Source organism: Gnatocerus cornutus, chromosome 4, assembly GCF_029298725.1.
Source record: "Gnatocerus cornutus isolate USDA-ARS CGAHR chromosome 4, icGnaCorn1.1, whole genome shotgun sequence".
NCBI lineage: Eukaryota > Metazoa > Arthropoda > Insecta > Coleoptera > Tenebrionidae > Gnatocerus > Gnatocerus cornutus.
In genome coordinates this window covers 8,626,920-8,639,567 of record NC_142236.1, presented here as the reverse complement: position 1 = coordinate 8,639,567, position 12,648 = coordinate 8,626,920, and the positions used below count along the sequence as shown (strand labels likewise).

Here is a 12,648-nt window from a genome sequence, read left to right as displayed (position 1 = left end):
TGTTCTATTGGGTAGTGACTACCCCAATTAAGCCATAAAATCATTATTTGATACCGACAACTATAAGTTCATAGCCGAGCTTCGAATGTTGTTCGATTCTTTCGCGGGGTCTGTAGTAATTTGAGAGAAACTGATGGAATTAATGATGTACGATCGAATAAAATAATGTTCATTACGAATGAACCGATAAACAAATATGAACTCCAAGAAAACAATAAGTTAACAAGAGATAAAGAATGCGAAACTTATATAAAGAATGCGACCGGACATCCTGATAGTCGTGTTATTGTAGTTTAAAAAAAAATCGTTGACATAACGTAAGTACTATTTACGACTCGGCCGATTAATCGTTCAAAAGCAGTAGATATTAGGGAGACTAAAAATGCAAGTATGTATGGTTTAATTGGGGTACTCATTACACAAAAAGAGTAAACTATCACACTACATAATTCTTAATTAGTTTTGTTATTTACGACAAGTAATCGACATCACTCCACACCCTTTCTCATCAGAAAAAACTGACCATCTTGATGGTCGTTTTATTGTAGTTTAACAAAAAAAAAAACAGAACCCTTGAACAAACCCCAAACCGTACATCTACAATTACACGATGTTTATACAAAATGTTTAAATACATAAAATATAGTTTACGGTAGCGGCTTCTTTTCTTTGAAAGAAACTCCACTTATTAAAATGAGTCCGAGCTCTGAAAAAAACATAATTTGACATTAATTATTTGCGAAACCGTACTCTCGATTTACAAGAAAATAGATATTTTACGCATGTTTCAAATACAAGTATTTGTTTTGGGTGTGCTAAATGAGTTCTTTGGGTCCTTATTTCGGTAAAAAAAAGAATATTTTGGAAGGTACAGGCGATTTCTGAGTTGGTGTCCTCTAAACCATAAAATGGAGCTGCTGTAAATCAGTAACAATCACATCCTATTTAACCTTTTCTTTTGTGAATGTGGTACGGGTATGACTCTCGACTAAGTGTTCTTCATCTTCGTTCATAACTTATGATAACAGGAGTTGGAAAAGGAAAACAACAAACCACCAAAACTGTATCGATAATAGAACAGCAGTAACTAAACTTATCCAAAAAAAGGTTGTCAAGAATAACAGAATTCGCCTTCTGCCTACATTTTCATTTAAACGTAGAAATAAAATAATACAAAATAAATAGAATATTGAAGTAGCAATGATGTTATCGGGAATAATTGAAGTTACAAAATTTGTTCAATTTTTTGCTGTCGGTTTTGCGTTTGAGAAGCTGTGGGACCTGTCATGGGTTCCAACCATTTTATGACTTAGCGGACATTAACTTAGAAATCGCCTTAATTACTGTGGAATTCTATGAATTGAACTGTCGTCATAAACAAAAATTATCAACATCAGTCTTTTTTTAAAAACTGAGAATCTATTGTGTAATTGCATGAGTTCAAGAAAGAGCGCAAATAAACCTTTTTTGCAAACAGCGATACTCGAGAGGTTAACCTCCCAGAAAACACGAGAAAATCAGGGAAATTAATGAGAAATCACTTGAAAATTAGGGTCAACTAGGTGGCCCTCGGAATTCTGTAGACTCGCTTTTTTCGTGGACCTCGCTCTTCCGTGGCGTTGAATATTAATTTGGGATTGTTTATTTGTTAGATTATGAAACAAAAAAGGCGAGTTTTACAGAATTACGAGGGCCACCTAGTTTACACTACTAAATTTGGATGTAGGATCCAAAAATACGCTAATATACAGAGTGTGAAGTTGGGTTTTGTTTTAATCTAATGTGGACTTGTAATAATAGAGTTGATGAATGATTAAAATTTAGATTATCTTAAAAATGCAGTATGAAATTTTTCAAATTTCGCTTAAATTAAATAAAAATATAATTATCAATTTTGACATGTCAAATCACTTGCTATCATTGTTTTGTAACTTTTTCACTTACTAGTTAGTAGAAATATAAGTTAATTACTAACTATTAAAAAAAAATGAAGAAAATTTGAGTTTCTTAGGTCTCAAACAATCGGACACTTATTTTGGAACAGAGAATGTATTTAATTTTATGTTAAGTAAGTTGCAAGTTTAATTTAATTTCAATTAAACTATTGCGTTAAACCGGCCTATACTTACTATTGATCAAAATTAAAAATTGATTGTTTTTTAGCAACAAAAGTGAATTGTATGGAGAAAAATGATCGTTAGAACAATAAGTTATTGTAAAAATTAAATTAGAATATAAAAATTACATCTTTAATTAAAATTAATTTTTAATTTCGTACTAAAATTTTTTAACTGTAATAAAAGGGCAAAAATTGCCACCTTTAAACCTAAAAATAAAAATAAATAATTTAAAGAACTAGGAAGCTCTAAGAGCCGGTTTTCACAATAATTTAATTAAAATTAAGTTAATCTCGAAAGTAATTCGACGATTAGACATTAATTATAGGAAAAAGAATCACATGTCACTTAACACGATGTTAAGTATTTAATCTAAATTAACTTTTACACTGCTCGGCCTGGAAAAATCCGTACCAACTTTTTTTTCTTAAAACTACAAAGGATGAAAATTTAAAATTTTGAGCATAAAAGTAAGCAAATAAGACAAATTCAATAACAATATTCATATATTTATGACACTTAATAGCCAATTTGCTTTGCTCGGAACGTAAAATGTCGCAGGAGCTAAAATACCGCGAAAGTACAAAAAGTACTTTTTGAGCCTCCGTCATTTTTCATGAAATTTGTGATATTCATTTGCGGCAAGAAAATCACATTTTGAATGTCTAGGCAGTCTACCGTGACATTTCGAATAGTTGGTTTTATTTTGCAAGTTGGCAGCGCTTCATAAATGTCAATTGTGTCAATTTGTGTGCCGATTTGGAGGCCAATGACCTTCGAAAATAATAAAGGTAAATTAATTAAGTAAAGATACCACAAAAATTTGCTGAAACACATTTGAATTTAAATTAACCTGCAATCGTTTGATTTGAATGGAGTGCTACCAACCTATTTCCCAGCTGATGAATTCCCCTATATGAAAAAATGACGTTTCAAATTCAAACCAAAGTCAAAATAAATACCTATTAATAATTGTCGGCGCACAAAATTTCGTGTTTGACACGGCTAGAAAATGTTTTGGAAATGCTCGGAAATTGAAATTCTCGCCCTCCGGGCTCGGATTTCAATACTTTCCTTGCATTTCCAAATGACCATTTTCTTGCCTAGTGAAACATAAATAACTATTCTCAGCCTAGGCAGGAAAAGTGTATAAACGAGCGCTTTTCACAACTTATAACAAAATTGCCTACTTTACTGTCTAAAAACGACTAAAAAATAGTGACTTTTTATGACATTCGCAGTAAAAGGTTGTTTTTTGACCGATCACCCTTGAGCGACTAAAGTAATCCAACTTTTTTATCGCATGGCGGCAAAAAGGTTACGGTTGGTCCGCGTACGATTGAAAAGCGTGTTTTTTGACCTTCTGAAACTCTGAAACTCCTACAGAAAAGAAAACAAGAAACTGGAAACGAAGTGAACGAAACAAAGTGAAAAAATACAGAATAAATGTATAAATATTTGAAGACAATGCTCATGAATAATTTCGAATAAGTTGATTTCAAGTGGGTGTGCGTTGGAAAAATGAGTGTCAAACTCTTGAATTGAGCAACATCAAGAATAAGGGTAAAGTAATTTTCTTAATTTCCTTCGAAATTTTAGACGAACTATCTTCATTACAAAGTATTCAACCTTGTCAGACCTTGTCATTCTTAGAAATTTGAGAAAAAATACTACCTAGTGGTTTTTTGCAGACGACAATAATCTGAAGATTATAAAGACATTCCAAAGAGTTACAAACCTTAAAAAATCCATTAGCGACCCATATTTGAACTAACAGTCAATAAATGGTTTTCAAGCGTGTCTCACCATGAACGGTATATTCAAAAATATCTAAAAAACGGTTAAAACAATATGTTTTATATACACTAGTCATATGAAGATATGCAGGTTTTTAGCAATCGACATATTTCAAAAAAAAGCAGTACGATTACTGACGGTTTTTGTAAAGGGATTTTTCCTTGCGTTGTCTTTAGTGCAAGCTTATTTATTTTTGGAAAAATTTGACTTGGGCTACCTCGTTCGTTACAGTACGACATACACTGGCGTTTTATATGTATGTAAAAGTATCCCTAAAAATTAAATTTATTTCTAAGGCGTTCACTTGCAGATAATAGTTTGTTCGTTATATCAACCATTGGCTGAAAGCATTATAAAAACTCACTTACCAGAAATTCAAATTTGGAAATTTAAGGCTGCAAACTCGATAATACAGGAAGAGGTCAAAAAGACTGTTTCTTTTATAACACTTTATATGATTGTAGTTCTATTCTGTGGAGTTCTAGAAATTATTGCGTTTTGTGTACCAACTGACGACGACTATGATCTTATATACTTTTTCCCTATGATTTACATGTGCTTTGGGAAATTGGTAATATTAGGAATTCAATCAAATTTTAACTTTGTTGAATTTTGTAGAGTGGAATCATAACTAAACTTTCGTTAATAATATTTGTTCCTATACTAGTGTATATTGTCATATCTACGCCTGTTTTTACAATCTTTTACTTCATTTGTGAAATGGAGCTACAGAAGAAAATGATAATACATGACATACACATCTTAAGCCATAGTAAAAAATATTCCAAAAGTGTCAACTATCATAAAGTCGTTACTGAGAAACTACAGCAGCTTCTCATCCATCATATACAATTTTACAATTAAAAGTATAGTGCATACAATTTACTTTTTTTACTTTTAAATTCTTTTAGACACGGTTTCGCAGCTTTACGTCGAGCAGAGATCTTTGTTTCTCCTCTTCAAATTATCGGTACCATTGAAGTGGCTAATATTGCTCTATTTTACTTCGCAGTAAGATGTAACTAATTTTTTTATTTTTTTTTAACAAATTGTCTTAAGTTTGCAGGGTCCATCTCATCACAGTATTTTCGTTTAGTAACTCTAGCTCTTGTGAGTTTTATAACGCTGTTAGGATTCGCTATAAGTGGACAAGAAATTGAAAATATCGTAAGTGTAAAAAAAAGGGTCGATTTTACTTTTTAAAAGTCTGTGGAAATTTTGGAGGTTCTACAAGAAGTTGAATGGTACGAGTGGAATGAAGCGAATAAAAAGACATATTTGATATTTTTAATGAATGCAGCTCCCTTGTTTAAAATTAAATATTCCGAGAATATTACTGTCAACTATAAAATGGGACTCAGAGTAAATTTAAAAAACTTGCTTCACAGCATTTTTATTGATTTTTTTAGGTGTTGCAAGCATTTTTTTCAGCACTTTCTATTTTGTATAACCTAAAAATCAAATAGAGATAATACAGGTAAAACACATACACACAATTTCAATCGTGTACGGATCTACTCTAACTTAATTTTTGTGTCAGTAGTGTGTAAAAGATTTAAAAGTGCGGTAAAAGACTATAAGGGCCCGATTTCAAGTCAGTGGCGCAAAATTGCATTAACGCTGTTGCTAAGGCGCAACTCTGATTTGCAATGCCGCAAGACAACTTGAAATAGAGCTTTTAGTTTACACTAGCCTTCGGCTGAGACGCCAAACATTGCTATTAGGCCGTAAAATCCCACTTGTAATAAGTCATGATGTATTTTCACCGTATTAAATTAATTATAAAAATACACATTATTTGCATCAAATTTTAACGCTTTATTTAGTCCCTTTTTGGATATGTATTATACAAAGTGGCCCACTAACCGTTTCACATTTCCATGACAAAAACGCATTCTTAATGTGCTAATTTTAATAGGTTTGCCACCGCTAGCATTTAGCTAAAAATCACATTTTTAAGGCGTCGCGACGCCAAAACTATCGGTGATAAAAAACAAACGATTGCGTCAGCTTCTAGAGCTTTGTCAACTATGAGCGTATGCAAATTTTCAAAATTTTATCTTTAAAATTAAAGACGATTTAAGGGGTGCACACAAATGTGGCCAGACCCTGTATAGACCTTTCGACTTACATTTTGTATGGCACTTGAACGATCGTAAGTTTGAAACTCTTTGAAACCAATATTTTTCACAGTAAATGTCAACTACATGCGTAGCCATCCATGTTTTAGTTCAATTTCTGTTCACTCATTGTCGGTCGTGAAACTGAATTTTAACGCTTGAGGAAAAAGTGGTATTTGCTTTGCTGTCTCGCAATTTTGCATACGCTCGGCTACACTACGCTTCGCCTCGCTACTGCAATTTAATTGCTCGACAAAAAGTACCACTTTTCTACAGTACAACAAAATCTACTATTTAATTTTTTAACTTTTTAAAACGCCCCGTAAGCTCTAAATTCTAGATTGAAAAGATTACAAAGCACGCCGAAACTCCAACAATTTCTAACAGAAGAAAGTAAAAAAAGTGATCGAAAAAAAAGTGGAAAAAGACAGGATAATAATAGAGGAAGAGAAAAAGTAACAAGACGTCAACGAGTAATTTCGAATATAGAGGGTGCGTGTTGGAAAAAAAGTTTGAGAGTCTGAAATAACCGTTCGAGACTAAGGTTAAAATAATTTTCATAATTCCCATCGACATTTCCCTCAATTGATCTTTATTACCGAGTATTCAACCTTGCCAGACCATGACAGACATTCCCAGAAATTTGAGAAAAAAATTTACGCAATGGTATTTTGCAGATGACAATTATTTGAAGATATGCAAGTTTTTAGCAATCGATATATTTCGAGTAAAAGTGGTCAAAGTAGTGCTCTTTGTCACCAAAATTATATTAGTTATCATTTGTTCAATCCAAGCTTACTTCTTTTTGGAAAAATTCGACTTGGACTATTTGATGCATTACAGCACGATGTACATTATGACGATTTACGTAAAAACTACAACGGTTAAGTTTATTGTCTATATTTTGATTTACAGATGACAGTTTGTTTTTTGTATCAACCTCTCACTACACAAATTGCCATAAATTACATACCTGAATTGAAAATTTTGAAATTAGAGGACGCAAATTTAAAAATACAGATGAAGGTAAAATGGACTGTATTTTGGATAACAGTTTTGATGATTGTGGCTCTTCTGTGTGGATTTTTGGCCGTTCTTGCATTCTGTATATCAACAGATGACGATTATAAAATTTTGTATTTTATACCTCTTATGGGCAAATTTTTCGGAAAATGGGTAAGTAAATAAATAGAATGGAAAATCTGATCCAGTTGTCTCTTTCATTATGTTTTTAGAGTAAAGTTGCTACTTTGTGTCTCAAATTATTTTTCCCACTTCTCCTGTATGTTGCTGTTGCAATGCCTCTTTTTACAATCCTCTACGGCATCGCTGAATTGGACTCACAAAAAATTATGATAATCCATTCCATTCGTCACATAAACCTGCAACAAGACGGAGATGTGACAAAAAAGTTGCGCCACCTTCTTGTCACTCACATTGAATTTTATAGGTAGAAACTACAATTTTAACTTTTCTTCTAACAATTTCTTTTAGACATACTCGAGAAATTTTGCATCAATCAGACGTTTTCGTCCTTCCTTTTTACACCTTAGGAATCCTAGAAATAGGCAACATTGCGCTGTTCCTTTTTTGCACAAGTTATTTCCAGTTTGAAGGGTCCATCGCCATACAGTACTTTCGTATTCTAACTTTTACTCTCGAGACGTTTGTAGTATTTGGAGGATTCGTGGTGAACGGTCAAAGAATCGAGAATATTGTAAGTCGGTAATAAAACCGTATTTTACTTTTTGACAGTCTGTAGAAATCTTGGAAGCTCTGCATGAGGTGGAATGGTACCATTGGAATCAAGAAAATAAAAAGTTGTATTTGATCTTTCTGATTAATGCTGCTACCATGTTCAAAATTAAGTATTCTGAGAACATTTCTCTTAATTATCAAATGGCAATTTCAGTAAGTTGGTTCTTCCAATGTTCGGAATGTCATTAATTTTTTTTAGGTCGTCCATGCCTTTTTCTCGGCTCTTTCAATTTTGTATAATCTCAAATCTAAGTAAAGTAATTCAGTTTCGATGACAGTAGGATAAAAAATTATGTACATCATTTTAGCCTAAGTGTCATAGCATACCCTAATAAGGTTTTTTGGCATTTGTAGTCAGCAGCAAAAGAAATGAGTCCATAGCAAAATTAACTGGTGGTGTCGATAATTTAAATTCTCTTAAAACATATTTAAGAGAACAAAATTTCTTCCCCTCTGTCGTAAGTTTAAGGATAAAGAAAATATACTATTCGAAATTTTAGTCGGTGATAACTCAGTTATTTGTTGTCCTAAGTAAATTTTGAGCCCAGATTTTAAATTTGCGCAACATTCTGCGTAAAATGAGCTATAATAATTCAAGTTTAGTCCAGAAATAAAGGAGAAATCAACCATAGAACTTTGCCATAGTTTTAAGCATCACAGTTTACGACGAAATGTAAATTTTCGATTTTCGGAAAACCTAATAATAAATTCTTAATAAACAAAAAGACAAGAAAAACGATGGCAAAAACCGTTTCTTTTAATCTGCCGTAATTTCCGAGATATTGGGCAAATTGGTTTTCGAATCTTCAAAAATTTGGACCTCTAGCAACCACCTTAAAATTCAAACGGCCATAACTCAATTACTTGCTAGTGTACCTTAAAAATTTGCCCGGTTTTGAAATCAGCGTGAAGTTCTGCCTTAAATGAGCAAAAGTAACTTGAGTTTGCTTCACAAATAAACGAGACATTCACCAAAAATTGTTTAGAAGAGTTTTTTTTGAGGTGATTTTTAATCTTTTATGTCGATACAAAAACGATGTTTAATACCTACCTTATACAGAGTGATTTTTAAAAAACGGCAGCCGTTGTAGAATTTTTATTTCTAAACTGATTTAAAAAATTTTAAAAACAATTTAATTGGTTTTTAATTTACTATAAACTGATGATTTTAGAATTTTTCTATATATCTTAGTATCTTTTGGGCGATATTCAATTTTCTTATTTTAAATTGGCACCCATATTTTTTTTCATAATTTGGGAGATTCTTGATTCAGAAATGTGCAGTAATGTTCTACTTTTACAAAAAATATTTTAAAAAAAATTATTAAAAATGAAAAAAAATAGGCAATAAAACTTAATAAAATCTAGGTGCGTGCTGTCAAATAACACAATACCGTAATTGTAATGTCAAAAAACAGCAAATAACAGAAAGGTTTGGCAATCTTTTTTAAAATTATTAATAACAAAGACAATGATAATTACAAATCAGAAAAAACATCTACCTAATTTAATTAAAATACTGTTGAAACACCATCCCGTTTTTTTCATTGCACAACTGACACCATGCACCTAGATTTTATTAACTATTGCCTATTTTTTTAAATTTTGATAATATTTTTGAAAATATTTTTTGTAAAAGTAGAACATTTACGTTTCTGAATCAAGAAAATTAATATCTTCCAAATTATGCAAAAAAAAATATGCGTGGCAATTTAAAATAAGAAAGTTGAATATCGCCCAAAAGATACTAAGACATTTAGAAAAATTCTGAAATCATCAGTTTATAGTAAATTAAAAACCATTTAATTTGTTTTTTAATTTTTGAAATCGGTTCATAAATAAAAATTCTACAACGCCTGCTGTTTTTTTTAAAATCACTCTGTATATCAATCGAAAAAACAACTCTAAATCTATCAACTGAGCAAATCTCAGATTGGAACGTTAAATAGTTGATTAATAGCGGCCAAAAAACAAAAAATTGACAAAATTTTTGTTTTTCCAAAAACTTGACCACCGAATTTTGCATTTTTAAAAGCGAATTTTAAAGAAAACGCCAAAAACCGATGATGTAGACCGTTTCTTCTTATATCTGCCATAGTTTCAATAATATTAAAACTGAAAATTCGCTCTCCAAAAATTCAAAATCAAAACAATACAAAATTGATTCCAGCATTTAAAAGTGCGTATGTTATCAAAATTAAAAATTATGTTTTCGATTTTAACGGCGTTAGAAAACTCTGTTATATTAAAGGAATTTTATCTCCCTGTCTGGACTTTTTCTTTGCACCACCTCCATAATATTTTCACAATCTCGCTTCACACTTTTGTATTTTATTTTAGAGATTTCCGCTCACCGACATAATGAGAAAAGACAAAAAAATTATAATCTTCATGTCTAGTCACTTTCGCAAACATTGAAAATTATTCATATTTGGCACGTACGAGCACCTAAATAAAATGAAGAACAAACAGTTTTCCTGTTTTTAAACCAATTTGAAAAGGGTGTGTGGACAGATGTGTTGTAGATACTTTTCTTTATAAGTGTCTAGATAGTGGATGACTGTCGCATTACGCTTAGGATCTATTCTCTCTGTAAATCTAATACGTGCCACATTTGCGACACAAAAGATAAAATCGTGCTTGGTGTACTCATTTACTGGGAGCCGCACGCAGATTTCGGTGGACGTTTTTCTATTTCGTTGGACGAGTGTGGAAAGATCAATAAAATAAATTTAGCAACAAATATACCGTTTGCTTTAACAATATTATGTATACCTATACCAATTTATTATAAAGACTCCGCAACAACTCTTTTAAGACTATAATTTAAAAAATTTAGGAAAATTATTATTATACTACGATCCTATCTTCTAGAAGTAAAACGTCGGAATCTGTTCGTTGCAATTTTGAATAAAAATAAAAAAAGTAAAACCAATTAAACGCCTTTATTTTTGACGTTTACATAACGTTTGTACAGTTAGTTTAATGTAGGCAAACCAAAATACCTTTCTTTTATCTTCGTGTAAGAGAAAAATTTAATTTCACAGTTCAAACGCAGACGACATAATTACTGATTTTAAGCTAGCAGAAAGTGAATTGGTACTACTGTCAATTGATATTATTTGATGACAGTTGTTGCCTGAATGACGTTTCACAAATTTTTGGTCAATAAATCCATCTAGACCAGAATTAACAATGATAATTTGACAGTTCTTCAATAATGTCATTTGAAAATTATTAATCCTCTAATAGATGGCGTCACTGAAAAACAAAAAGTAAGGTAAATAAATATCTAGTTACTTTAACAACGTTAAAGGTGAACGTTTTTCTATTTTGTTGGACGAGTGTGAAAGCATCAAAAAATAAATTTTGTAACAAATATACAGTTAAAAACATTATTTTAATTACTAAAATATGGGAGCGTATTCTAATTCATTTTAACCAAAACTGGTCAAAGCGATTCTAAAGTTTTCAACTACGACCACTACCAACGTAGAATCTAGGGACTTTTACTTTAGATATTGTATTTGTTAAATTTGAAATAAATTGAAATGTTTTACATAAGTTATGAACGTAATTTTATGTATGTCTTCTTTATAATGTTGTTATAACAACTTATGGATGAATACACACTTTGACAAAACAGTGCATGTTTTGCTGATTTTGAATACATTTTCCGATATACCTAATATCCATTCACAAAACATAAAAATCAAGTTACCTTTGATTTCTGTAAAATCAGAGTGTACTTTTCAATCATCATTTTATGGGACTGTACTTTGAAGTTTGTTGTCAATGTCAGTTCAGTTTGTCTAACTTTAGTTTACCTTAGAGAACTTCTTAATGTCTTGTTGAAACTTCCCAATGCAGAAATTATCTATTTCTTACGCTTTCTTGCAGAGTGAGTCGAAATTAAAGATTTTATTTTGAAATGTTGGCATTATAATTGTCAAATAACCATTTGGTTACCAATCTCACCAACTGTTCCGTTTAGGGTTATTTTTTATCGCCAACCATAGTAACTTTTATGTTTTGTGAATGGATATTATTTACTAATTTTAAGAGGAAAATATAAACTAAAAACATTTTAACGAGCTGAACAATAATGAAAATTGTATTTTTGGTTGCATTTGATAGTCATCAAGGTCGTCATGTTAGGTAAATCGGTCTGTATTTATTTCAATCAATACTATTATATTGACGGAGAGAGTCCAAACAAGGACAGTTTTATGTAAATTGTCCGTAATTATTGCAATCAATAAAAATATTGATACCGACGTGTAAGAAATGAAATGAGTTCTTCACAGTTTCTGAGAAGAGTCCAATATGAACGGTATTTTACCTATCTCACTCAGTTATTGGCTAAGTGCATTTTTTTAGATTTCAACTCTGCCAAAATTGGCGAGTTTTTAACAGTGGATATTTTCCATATAAAATTATTTCAGTTTGTACTGAATCTATCATTTATGGGAGTCGCCATGTTGATTATCATACAAACTTTTCTTTTTCTAAAAACATTTGAATTGCAATATTTTGTTAAGTATACCAGCTTGTACACTGTTCTAATTTACGTAAGTGTTAAGTTAAGATGGGCGTAAATTATATCAATGTTTTATTTTTAAGACGTTATTGTGTTATTTGTTCCAACCGCTCACCAATAGTATTTTAACAACACACGGACCACGCATTCAAATTTGGAAAATCACCGACGCAAGTTTAAAAATTCAACGAAAGGCTAAAAAACATACTTTTTGGATCACTGTGTATATGCTTTGTTCAGTTGCATGTGGATTGCTGCTCGTAATTTCATTTTGGTTTCCAACAGAAGAAGACAACAATGTCATTTTTGTTTTACC

The 12,648-nt window shown here is 31.3% G+C and overlaps 1 protein-coding gene across 1 annotated transcript in view; it reads left to right on the top strand.

Annotated features, from left to right (window-relative positions):
• Positions 1-8,048, top strand: part of LOC148176340 (uncharacterized) — a 35,733-nt gene extending 27,685 nt beyond the window's left edge. The window contains exons 2-5 of the mRNA XM_088035047.1: positions 4,826-4,925; positions 4,974-5,081; positions 7,790-7,945; positions 7,992-8,048. Coding sequence (XP_087891173.1) covers positions 4,826-4,925; positions 4,974-5,081; positions 7,790-7,945; positions 7,992-8,048 — 421 coding nt within the window. The remainder of the gene's footprint in view (positions 1-4,825; positions 4,926-4,973; positions 5,082-7,789; positions 7,946-7,991) is intronic.
• Positions 8,049-12,648: the final 4,600 nt, after the last annotated feature.